At 36.0% G+C, this 12,328-nt stretch overlaps 2 protein-coding genes across 2 annotated transcripts; one reads left to right on the top strand and one right to left on the bottom strand.

The window, feature by feature from the left end:
• Window positions 1–255: 255 nt before the first annotated feature.
• Window positions 256–1,464, top strand: LOC142632604 (uncharacterized). The gene has a single exon (XM_075806979.1). The coding sequence runs from the start codon at window positions 256–258 to the stop codon at window positions 1,462–1,464; it is 1,209 nt and encodes a 402-aa protein (XP_075663094.1).
• A 7,314-nt stretch (window positions 1,465–8,778) lies between these two features.
• Window positions 8,779–10,604, bottom strand: LOC142632603 (uncharacterized). The gene is made up of 4 exons (XM_075806977.1): window positions 10,331–10,604; window positions 9,946–10,214; window positions 9,709–9,777; window positions 8,779–9,618 (listed from the first exon to the last, which is right to left on the bottom strand). Exons 1-4 carry the CDS (start codon window positions 10,602–10,604, stop codon window positions 8,779–8,781), a joined length of 1,452 nt encoding a protein of 483 aa, XP_075663092.1.
• Window positions 10,605–12,328: the final 1,724 nt, after the last annotated feature.

The raw sequence follows: 12,328 nt of genomic DNA, 5'->3' as shown, positions 1-12,328 counted from the left end.
CCCACTCTCACAGTCACACGGTCACACACTTATCACGTTTTTGTTTTTGTTTTTTTTTTTTTTTAAACCCACTCTCACAGTCTCACGGTCACACAGTGACCGTGTGTGACTGTGAGAGTGGAATATTAGTTATGTTACTGTGATATTGTGACTGTAATATTTATTTGCCATATTGTGATTATGTTACGTTACTGCCATAAGTTTAATTTATTTATTAAAGTTGAATTACTTAAATATTGTAGGTGATTTACTAAAATGAATATTGAAAGTGAAAAATTAACTGAGGCAGTTGCTCCTTTATGGAAATATGTTACTAAGTTAGAAAAAGCTGCTGCTGGTGGTGGGAATGTTACTTTCAAATGTAACTATTGTGAAAAAACTTTTAAGGGGTCTTATTCAAGGGTGAAGGCACATTTGTTAAAATTGTCTAATTGTGGAATACAACCATGTGGAAAGGTTGGAGATGAGTATCTAAATGAAATGCAAAAATTAGAAGATGCGTATGAGGAATGTACGCGTAGATTGAAGAAGCCTAAGCTAGTGTCTTTACCGTCTGATTCTCCTAGTAGTCCTCATTTGGGTCCTACTCTTAGTAGTACAGCTACAAGTCATCCTTTTTTTCAGAAAAGAAAAGGGGTTGGGAATCCTACTTTGGAGATGTGTTTTAACAATCAATGTCGAGAGCAATTAGATTCTCTTATTGCTAGGACATTTTATTCTGCTGGTTTACCCTTTCACTTTGCTAAGAACCCTTATTGGATTGAGATGATCAAATTTGCATGTAATAATAATTTGGCGGGCTATATTCCTCCGGGTTACAATAAATTGAGAACAACTTTGTTGCATAAAGAGAAGGTACATATTGAGAAGTTGTTGAAGTTAATTAAAGACACTTGGAAAGAAAGGGGTTTAAGCATAGTAAGTGATGGGTGGACAGATCCACAAAAAAGGCCACTTATCAATTTTATGGCTACATCAGAGAAAGGGCCACTTTTTATTAAATCCATTGATGGTACCAAAGAGTACAAAGACAAGCACTTCATTTCTGATTTGTTTCTGAAGGTCATTGGTGAGGTTGGGCATACTAATGTTGTTCAAATTATTACTGATAATGCATCTGTAATGAAAGCTGCAGGATCTATTGTTGAAGCTGAATATCCTCATATATTTTGGTCACCTTGTGTTGTGCATACCCTCAATTTGGCCTTGAAGAATATATGTGCACCTAAGAATTCTTTGCAGAATGAGGTTGCATATAATGAATGTAACTGGATTGCACAAGTTTCAGATGAGGCAACTTTCATTCGTATTTTTATCACAAATCATTCTATGAGATTAGCAATTTTTAATTCATTTTCCCCTTTCAAGTTACTTGCCGTTGCCGAAACACGATTTGCTTCAATAATCATCATGCTTAAAAGATTGTTTCAAGTAAAGCAAAGATCTTCGAAGTATGGTCATTAGTGAGGAATGGATGTCATATAGAGAAGATGATGTAGGAAAAGCTCAAACTGTGAGGGATTATGTTTTGAATGATTTGTGGTGGGACAAGGTTGCATATATTCCGAGATTCACAGACCTATTTATGAGATGCTTCGAGTGGCCGACATACGTATGCACCCATTCTCCATAAGGTGTATGAAATGTGGGATTCCATGATAGAAAATGTGAAGAAAGAAATATACAAGCAAGAAGGCAAGGAAGAATATGAGGAGTCGCCATTCTATGATGTGGTACATGCTATACTTATTGAACGGTGGACTAAAAATTGCACACCACTTCATTGCTTAGCCCATTCCTTGAATCCGAAGTAATTTTTCTATCTCTTCAATCTTTTTTTTTTTTTAATATTCTTTAGGCATTTCTAATTTGCTTTTAACTAGGTATTATACTAATCAATGGATTGAGGAAGGCAGAGGTCGTGTTGCGCCACACAAGGATGCTGAACTTTCTACGGAGAGAAACAAGTGCCTCAAAAGATTCTTTCCTGATATTGATGATAGGAAGAATGTCACTATGGAGTTTGGTTTGTTTTCAAGAATTGGAGCTTATGATGATGATAACATGGATGATAGGTGGGTCTTGGATCCAATACTTTGGTGGTCAAATTATGGGTCCAGGTTGCCAATGCTTCAAACTTTAGCTCTAAAGCTTCTTGGACAGCCTTGCTCATCATCATGTGCTGAGAGGAATTGGAGTACATATGGCTTCATCCATTGTATGAGGAGGAATAGAATTACTCCTAAACGTGCTGAAGATTTAGTATTTGTTCATTCTAATCTTCGGCTTCTTTCAAGGAGGAGAGAAGAGTACACTAAAGGAAACTCTAAGAAGTGGGACATTAGTGGAGATACTTGGAATGAGCCATTTGGAGGACCTGGGTTGCTTGAGATTGCTTATCTCACACTAGATGAGCCAGAGATGGAGATAAGTCTTGTTGAGAATGATGACTATATTGATGACGATGATGATGTTGTTGTTCTGTGATCCTTTTATGTTTTTAGTTATCCTTTTATGTTTTTAGTTTGATATTGAACTTCTTGTTCTATGGTAATCTTGACAGTTTAAAGTTTGGTTTCCTTTTATGTTTGTAGTTTGATCTTTGATCTTTGATCTTTGATCTTTGATGTTGAATACTTGAATGTAGCCTATTTAAACTTTTGTAGTTTGGTTTGTACTCTAAACACTTTATGTATATTATTGTATTACTTTGGGTATTAATTTGCTTATTTGTAGTTGTTACATAATTTAATTTTTAGCATAAATGTATTTTATGTCTAAAAATATTTAAAAAAATGCCTAAATATAAATTTTAATTAATTATTTAATTGCCGTGTCCATGCCGTGTCGTGTCCTTATTTTTCAAAAATTGCCGTATCGGAGTGTCCGTGTCCGTGTCGTGTCCGTGTCCGTGTCCGTGCATCATAGGCTAAGGGTCCCTATGCGCACAACAGCGAAGAGGGTCGAGGTTATGGCATGTCGAAAAGCTATCGAATTCTACAAGGAAGCAGGATTATCTAGGCTGATCATTGAAAGAGATAGTTTGAATGCCATTAGAGCTCTGTCAGATTCTGCTAAGAACAAATCCTTGCTTGGCCATATCTATGATGAAATCAAATGCAACCTTAGAGGAATGCAGGTTCTGTCTATCAGTTGAGTGAAAAGATGTGGAAATATGGTGGCTCACTCATTAGTGAAACATGCTAGGAATTTACTTTATGATATGTGTAACACCCGGTTCCAAAAATAAATAAATAAAAAGGAGATTTATTTTTGGGGTAACTTAGTAATTCTGATATTGAAGCTAGCAATATTTATACCCTAATTGTATCATGTAAACCCTAGCCACCCTAAGGATTTTGTTTTTTACGCCTAAAGATTTCTAAGAGGAGTTGCCGTCCCCCCCCCCCCTCTTCTCATCTTTCCTCCTATCTAAGAAGCTAACCATTATATGTCCAGTTAAGCAAAATTTCACCACTAAAAGCACATCACTTTTATTCCATGATTCTTATTGAGGGCAACGTAACTAGACGGTTGTTGGCCACTATGGGCATTACTGACTTGTCATTAAGGTTCCTTATTGATAAATAAAAGATGAAGCCAGTACCAATTATTTGAAGATTTTTAAGGACTTAGTCTTTTCACGTGTAAAGCATCTTTGCTTTGCTATCTCCGTGATGTTGGATGGCGTTGAGATTTGAGGTCCAAGGATCTAAGTGACAAACTTGTTTGGAGTAAATTCTTTATTTGGTTTGATAAAAGGTTTACATTGGATTGGTCTTGGAAAACTACAAAGATTTTGAATAGGCTTTGGATTGAAGTAAGTAACCTTATCATAATTAGTTTTATTTTGTGTAATTTAACTACTGAAAATTGTTTACAGTTGTTACAATTTTATTTCTATTGTATTACTGATTTCAAGTAAAGAATTATCACAAATATATCTGATTACTAAATATATGATGTATTTTGTTTAATTGTTTTTAGCTATACTGATTCAAAGTAAAGAATAAAGAATTTTCACAAATATATATGAGCATTGAATATAAGATTTATTTTATTTAATTGTTTTTTTAGCTATATTGATTTAAAGTAAAGAATATCGAAATATCACAAATATATTTGAATATTGAATATATGATTATATATATATATATGTATTTGAATAAGATATATTTTGTTAGAAACTATGATTTCATATATATGATTATGGACAATCTAACTATGAATTGATTTTGATATCCAAACCAATAGGGGTTATTCATTGGTACACTGTACTCATCCAATGAGGGTTATTCATTGGTACTCTAATACCCAAACTAGTGAGGATTATTCATTGGTACTCTGATACCCAACTAACGGGGGTTATTCATTGGTACTCTGATGCCCAGTCACGAGAATATAGCGTGACCATAGTCATACAATTGTTAAGAATATGAATTACGTTTGAATATTTGAACAATTTTGAGTCCTTAAAACTACATATGTGATTTTGGAAATGTTTGAGTATTTAAAATATTTTGAGTCATTAAAACTACTTATGTATTTTTGGAACCTATTGTAAGTTATAGTTTTTGATTTATGGAAAACTGACTACTTTCTAAACCATCTATGCTATATTTGTAAGATTAAAGTATGTGATCTATTTGCTTGATAGAACTTATTAGGATTTTAGTTACTTATTGAGTTGTCAGCTCACCCCTTTTTTCCCTCCAGTTTTTAGATTATGAAGAATAACAAGTTTTGGGAGTTTTGATGTTGTGTTGTAAGCAGTAAAAGAAGCTTAGTGATTTTGGGATTGAATGGCCTTCTAATAGTTATATATTTATTGGCCAATTTGCATTATGTACATGACGTTTGGATTTTGTTCCTATTAAATTATTGGAGATCTATTCATAAAGAAATTATTGAGGTATTTTGGATTTATTTGATTTAATTTTTGAGGATAAATTTTAGTTGCTAAGAAGGCTTTGCACACTTGTAGGGTGCTTACTTTATAAGCGTGCGGCAGTTGTCACGTGCCTATCTTTATAGTTGGGTTCGGGATGTGACAATATGTATTGGATTGAAGATACTCCACTACTTGCGGTGGATGTTTTATACCATGACTCTTTACATATCAATGAATGATTAAATTCTTCGCCTTCAAAAAAAAGAAAAAGTTAAAGCATCTAAAATATTAGGATCTGTCAAGGATAAAGTAAAATTAGGATAACAATCAAAATAAATTGGTCCATTATATAAACTAGTTCCATCATTCCTAATAATGGGTTATTAAATCTTAAATGTCTAGCATCTCTTGAACAAAGTAAAGTACTTGTATTTAATTCATCTCTTGTTAAAGGTTTTATAGCTACTTCTTTTTTTTCTTTTTTCTTTTTGAGATATTTTTTTTATAGCTACTTGAACTAAGCCAACATGTAATAATGAATATGTGAAAATAATTGTATTGTTTCATATTCATTAAATAGACTATATGTTCTTTCAATTGTCTTTATAGTGTAGTCTGTCAAGAATGATAAATTAGAAAAAAATCATTCTTTACCAGTGTAGTTGATATCGTATCAATACCGGGCGGTATGTACCGTACTGGTACGTATACAAGTATCAAAACACCAACGTTTCATACCAGTTTAAATACTGGCCGTACCGGCCGATTTTGGGCAATACCGGCTGGTATCGGGCGTACCGGCCGGTACAAAAAAAAAATCTTTTTTTTTTTAAAATTTTTGAATTTTTGTAAAGACAGAATGATAACTTATTTGTATAATCTATTAGTATTATTTGTTTTCTTAGTATGCAATAAACAATTAAGCTTTCTATTTTTTATATTGTCTTTTTTTTCTTTTCTTTTAATTAATGTTAAAGTCTAAAACCATGAATAATTTGTTTTGAATTGAGGTAATGTTTTATGATAAACTTTTATATTTATTATAATATATATATACACACACACACACACAAAAATACATATATATATATTTATTTATTTATTTATTTTTAAATATAAAAAATAACTGTAAATCCGAAACGGTACATCGGTATTGACCGGTACCGAAATATATCGTTTCACTGGTTAAACCGATACAGCTTCCGGTACGAGATTGACTATCTTGTTCTTTACATATTTGTTTAGTATTAATTGTTGATATACTCCATTTATTCCATTCTAGTAATTTTCTGTCAATATCCATTATGTTATATTCTTTTGAATTTATATATCCTAAATTATTTATATTTGGATTAATGGGTTGATTTCTTGTGCTTGTACTAGCACTAGATGATGATCTGTAGAACAGATTCATTTTGCTTTCTAAATAATCAATAATTACTAATTGATGAACCAGAAATGCATCGTCCAAACAACATTAAATGAGCATTAATATTGGTGTGACAGAAGGAAACTTCATCAGGTTCTATAACCGCTGATCATTAAAGATGATGAACCCAATCATCTGATACATTACAAGGGCAATAAAGCCTATTTAATGACGACTGTTACTTATCGACCTTAAACTCCCATTAAGGTAGAGACTGTTATGCACAAGGAAATAATTTCCTGCAATTATATACATGAAGACATTTATGAGCACAACAGCTACCTAAACTACCTATAAAAGGAAAAATTCGTCAATTTACAAAGGTATGTCAAAAACTACTACAAAATTACTATCTATACACATAATATAAGGGTTGATTCTAACTTAAGTATCAGAGACTCCCCTACCGGGCACAACTCGGTGGTTTCTTCGATCAACTCTTTTTATTTTGGAAGTCCTACCAGTTCGTCCAAGTCCTACAAAATTTTCCAAAGCTCTGAGTTGGATGAATGACCCAATTGACGATTTTTTGCACCATCACTAATGATATTATCATCAACAATTTGATATTCACTATCAAGAACACCTCTGTGGGAACACCCAAACACCTATCCATCGACTCAACACGGGCTTACCAATGCATCACAACAAGGATTACCAACGAGTTAACAAAGTTTACCATCACTACCAAATAGCTAATAACAATAGCCCTTAGTAAATAAATATTAATATGAAAGTAGCATCAAAAAGAAAAAAAAAAATGTAACTTTATATATATAAAGGTAACAATAATATTTCATTTCATTTGGAACAAAATTTCCTTCCTTCCAAAATAGACGAGTCTCTTCTAACTTATTATAAAGCCGTAGTTCATTAAATTATCAATATTTATTTTGACCATATCCCTTGTTATATTATTTAAATAAGCCATATATTTATTAAATAGTTATGTGATTAAAAGTATATATAATTGATTTATTGTGGATGTTCCTTTGAATCATCCCAATAAGTTGGGTTAGAGAAATTTTTTAAAAATTCCATCCCTTTTATTTAATGAAAGGAATTCACGGTTTCACATATATAGAGAATAGACTATGAGATTCTGTGCCACCTAGCTATTCTTTAATTTGAAATATTCCTTTCACTTAGGGTGTGTTTGTTTGGAGGTAAAATGGGGTGGATGGAATACTTTGGAAAGAAAATGGGAAGGAAAACTTTTTTGGAATGTGTTTGGTTAGGTGGGAAAGAAGGAAAATAAATGGTAGGGCACAAGTGTTTTCTCCCCAGGCTACTAAAAAGTTTTCTCCCTAAAATGAAGAGAAAACTAAAAGGAGAAAATGAGGCTGCTTAATGGACAAAAATGCCCATGAGCACTTGCACATGGACAATTTGTCCAGTTCCTTTTTTTTATTATTTTTTTTTATTCTCTCTCTCTTTTCACTTTCCTGGACGTTGCCTCTTTTTTTTTTCTTAGGTTGTAGGTGTGATAGCTGTTTTGTTTTGTTTTTGTTTAACTAGAAATGACTTTTTTTTTTACATGATTTTTATTTATTTTTAATAAATTGGGTGATTGTTTTTTATTTTTTGTTTATTTGTTATTTTTTTGTTTTAATTGGTCATCATATTTTAACAAGGGTGTATGAGTAAATTTATATAAACTCACTTTTTATATCCCTCTCATTTTCCACTTCCAACCAATCAAAAATGAGAGAAACTAAAATATTTTTTATCCTCTTACTTTTCCACACTTCCAACTAAATGAACTCTTAATGAAAGGAATCCACTGTTTCATCTTCGCTGGGTGGAAAGCTGAAATGTATGGGGAAGAGAATATGAGATTTTGTTCCCCCTATTCCTCTTTCTTTTCTTTTTTTTTCTTTTTTTTTGAGAAGCCACCCCTGGAAGAGGGGGGAGGAAAATTTCATTACTGCAAATCCGAAAGGTGCACAAATTCGATATTAGGAGGGATTTCCTCCATCCATACATGAAAAAGGGAAAACATACAAGCTAATCTTGCAAGCCTATGAGCTACTTTATTCCCTTGCCTATGGGTATGACAAAAGGACAAACTTTTGAAGGCTGAAGAGAAAAGTTTGATAGCCTTGATGATGTGCCCGAAGCATGAGGACTCTCATCCGCCTTTGGAGAGCGCTTTGATGGCAGTTTCTGAATCCCCTTCCAAAATTATCTGATCTAAACTTAGTTCTTGCGCAAAACCAATGGCACTATGCGCTGCCAACACTTCCACCATCTCTACTGATGTAGGCAGTGGAATAATTTGTGTAAAGGCAGCCCTTACAAGACCTCTGTCATTTCGAATGATGCATCCCAGACCTGCTAAGCTCTTTTCTTTAAATATTGCGCTGTTGAAGTTAACTTTCACCTTGCCCGCTAGTGAAGGAAGCCATCTGGAGGTAGTGGGAGCTTTCGAGGTAGGTGGAGGTGCTGACGTTGCTCTCTATAGTTCCTGCAGGTTGTCTATGGCCATGGAGTTAATCTTCCACAATGGAGTTGTGGTTTCACCTACTCTAAGTTGGTTCCTGCGAGCCCAAATGAGTGATACGGTTGTGGCAAACAACTCCAAGAGGTTGCTGCGCTCTTGGCAAAGCTGGATGACTTCCACTAATGAGTTGCAATCTTTGGAGAGCTTAATTAACCAAGCAAAATGGGCCTCCCAAACTGGAGATATTTCAGTGCATGACCATAAGGCATGAAAGGAAGTTTCACTCTTGAGTTTACAACCGGAGCAGAGGTCATCATTAGCCACTCTTTGCTTCATCAGATTTGCTTTTGAAGGTAGAGAATCTGTTCCAGCTTTGCATAACAAGGTTTTAACTCTGTTAGGAACCCGCAAGCTCCAAATGCCCTTCCATATTCTCTTGGTAGGTGTTAAATCCGAAGGAGATGGGGTCTCTTTTAGCTCTTCCTCCATAAGAACTCTGTATGCCGATTTGACTGGGTATTTTCCATTGGGAGAGTGAGGCCAAAATAGCTTTTCCTCACACACTCTAAGGCTAAGGGGGATGGACTTGATAGCAACAGCTTCATGGGGTAAGAAGATGTTGTCAATTGCTTCTCGAAGCCAGCAACGATGCTCATTATCAATTAGGACAGATTCTTGAGCATCGTTGCCAAGGAAATTTCTCGGTGACACCATTCTCTTGTTGTATGGATCAAGGAGCCAATTATCATGATAAATCTGGATCAAGGTGCAATTTCCCACCCTCCATTGCACCCCTTTGCTGATCACATCTCTCCCCTTTAATATACTCTTCCAAGCGAAAGAGTCATTACCTTCCTTAGCATAAAAAATAGAACCATTTAGGAAGAATTTTTCCTTAAAGAATCTATAGAACAGAGAGGTTTGATTGTCTATTAGGCGCCATACCTGTTTTGAAAGCATGGCTTCGTTGAATTTCTGAAGCTCTTTGAACCCCATTCCTTCCAAACTTTTTGGCTGGCATAATGATTTCCACTTAGACCAATGTATCTTTCTCTGATTACCCCTTTAGCCCCACCAAAACTTCCTAATCAAGGCCTTAATATCGTAACAAAGAGTAAGCAGGAGCTTGAAGCAGCTCATGGCATAGGTTGGGATTTCTTGAATCACTACTTTGAGGAGTACTTCTCGCCCAGCTTGGGAGAGTAATTGTTCTTTCCAACCTTGGAGCTTTGCCGCCACTCTTTCCTTAATAAAAAGCAAGCTTGCTTTCTTCTTTCTCCCTACTAGAGAGGGAAGGCCAAGGTATTTCTCGTATTTCTTAATCTCTTGCACTTCTAGAGAGTTTTTGATCTGATCCAAGATGTCAGGGGGTGTGGATTTGCTGAAGAAAAGGCTGGTTTTGTTCCGATTCAGCTGCTGACTGGAGGCCCTCTCATAGCAGTCCAAAAGGTCTTGGATTTTTTGACATTCAACCAGGGAAGCTCTACAAAAGATCAAACTATCATCCGCGAAGAAAAGGTGTGTCAACCGAGGGCCCTTTTTGCATATGGACACTCCCCGAATCTACCTAGACTCCGCTCCCTATGTAGCAGACAGTGGAGACCCTCTGAACAAAGGAGAAATAAGTAGGGAGACAATGAGTCCCCTTGACGCAAACCTCTAGAGGGTTGGATCGTTTGAGTGGGTTCACCATTAATAAGGACTGAGTAAGTGACTGTCGAAATGCACTCCATGATTAGATTGATCCACTTGACACCAAAACCCATTTTCTTCATGATAGTTTCAAGGTATACCCATTCAACCCTGTCGTAGGCCTTGCTCAAGTCCAGCTTCAGCGCCATGAATCCTGACTTACCCCTTTGATGGTGTTTTATGTAGTGGAGGGTTTCAAATGCCATAAGAATGTTGTCTGTTATAACCCTTCATGCTTGGAAGGCACTCTGGTTCTCGGCTATCACATCTAGGAGGATAGCTTTCAGTCTATTGGCTAGGACTTTAGAGACAATTTTATACACAACATTACACAGACTGATCGGCCGAAAGTCAGAAATAAGCTCAGGAGATTTAATCTTAGGAATCAAGGTGATATTGGAATAGTTAATCTCTCTAGGAATTTTACAATTATTTAGACAATCAAGCACTGCAGAGCAAATATCTTCACCAATCAAAGACCAAAAGGACTGATAAAATAAGGGAGGTGTACCGTCGGGGCCTGGGGTTGTGATTGGTTCCATCTGGTTAATAGCTTCTTCCATTTCTTCTTTGAGAAAAGGCCTGGTGAGCTAGGCGTTCATATTCTCAGTGACAAAAGGCTGCATTGCCTCCATGATAACTTGAAATTTTGTGGGTTGGGATGAAGTGAACAAAGAACGGTAGTAATCGCAGGTTATTTCTTTGATCAAGTTGTCCTCCGTGCACCATAAGTTGGCAGAATTCCTTAAGCCCGAGATTTTGTTTCTTCGAAATCTATGGGAAGCCTTACTATGGAAAAAGCTTGTGTTACAATCACCACACTTGAGGAAAAGAGCTCTCAATCGTTGTTGCCACATTTGGTTTTCTTTGTCAAGAAGATCTTTGAGTTCTACCCTTAAAACTTTAACCATCTCATAATCGAGTTTTCCTTTGGCTGCATCAATCTCAGCCTTGGAGAGCAATTTTCCTTTTGAGTCAAGTTGCTTTTTAATGCTACCAAAAGACTGGTGGCTTCAGTCCAATAGCTTTTCTCCACATATTTTGATTTTGGCTGCAATCTGCACCATAGAAGCATTCCTCAATGTTGACCCCCAAACGTTGTTTACAGTATTCCTACACCCATCCTCGCGCAGCCACATTTGCTCAAATTTGAAGGGACGGTCTGGTCAAGGAATAATACCTTCCAATTTAATCAGTATAGCTCTATGATTTGAGGAGTGAATGCGGAGGTGTTGTACCTTAGTGCCCGGGTAGAGGGAGAACCATCCATTATTCGCCACTGCCCTGTCTAATCTTTCAAGGACCAAACCGCCAGCTCACTTGCCTCTTTTGGAGAATTTTTCCCCCACATATCTGAGGTCCATAAGCCCGGATTCATCTAGAGCATCTCGGAATTCCTTCATCATACCCTCTTGTTTAATTCTGAGGTCAAGCTTCTCGTGGGACCAAAGAATTTCATTAAAATCCCCGGCACACATCCATGGCAGAGGGGATCGACGATGGAGATCGCAGAGGAGAGACCAAGTCTCGTGCTTCCTAGACTTGTCGGCAAAACTGTAGACACCCGTAAATCTCCATTGAACCTCAGAGCTCTCCCCAACAATGGCATCAATGTGGTTGGGCGAAGAGTACACCACATCTACCTTAACTGACTTTTTCCAAAACAAAGCTAAGCAACCTATTTTACCAGCACTAGGACCGATCCAACAGTGGTCAAACTTCAGCTCATTGCATAACCTAGCTTCTCCTATCAACATGTAAGTCAAAAAGAGATTATTTGGTCCCTCACCTAGCATCTTAAAAAGGGTTATGTCATTACGTGTGCGCATATATATGTAGGCACATATTTCGTATCAACTTTCAGTTACACGTC

Source organism: Castanea sativa, chromosome 4 (assembly GCF_040712315.1).
Source record: "Castanea sativa cultivar Marrone di Chiusa Pesio chromosome 4, ASM4071231v1".
In the NCBI taxonomy this organism is placed as follows: domain Eukaryota; kingdom Viridiplantae; phylum Streptophyta; class Magnoliopsida; order Fagales; family Fagaceae; genus Castanea; species Castanea sativa.
This window is presented reverse-complemented; position numbering and strand designations above follow the sequence as displayed.

Coding starts and splice junctions, on each gene's coding strand:
- LOC142632603 (XM_075806977.1), bottom strand. CDS start 10,604: ATGGCGCTGAAGCTGGACTTGAGCAAGGCCTACGACAGGGTTGAATGG. Junction 9,778..9,945: donor TCTCCCAAGCTGGGCGAGAA/GTACTCCTCAAA, acceptor TCATTATGCCAG/CCAAAAAGTTTGGAAGGAAT. Junction 9,619..9,708: donor AAGCCATGCTTTCAAAACAG/GTATGGCGCCTA, acceptor TTTTATGCTAAG/GAAGGTAATGACTCTTTCGC.
- LOC142632604 (XM_075806979.1), top strand. CDS start 256: ATGAATATTGAAAGTGAAAAATTAACTGAGGCAGTTGCTCCTTTATGG.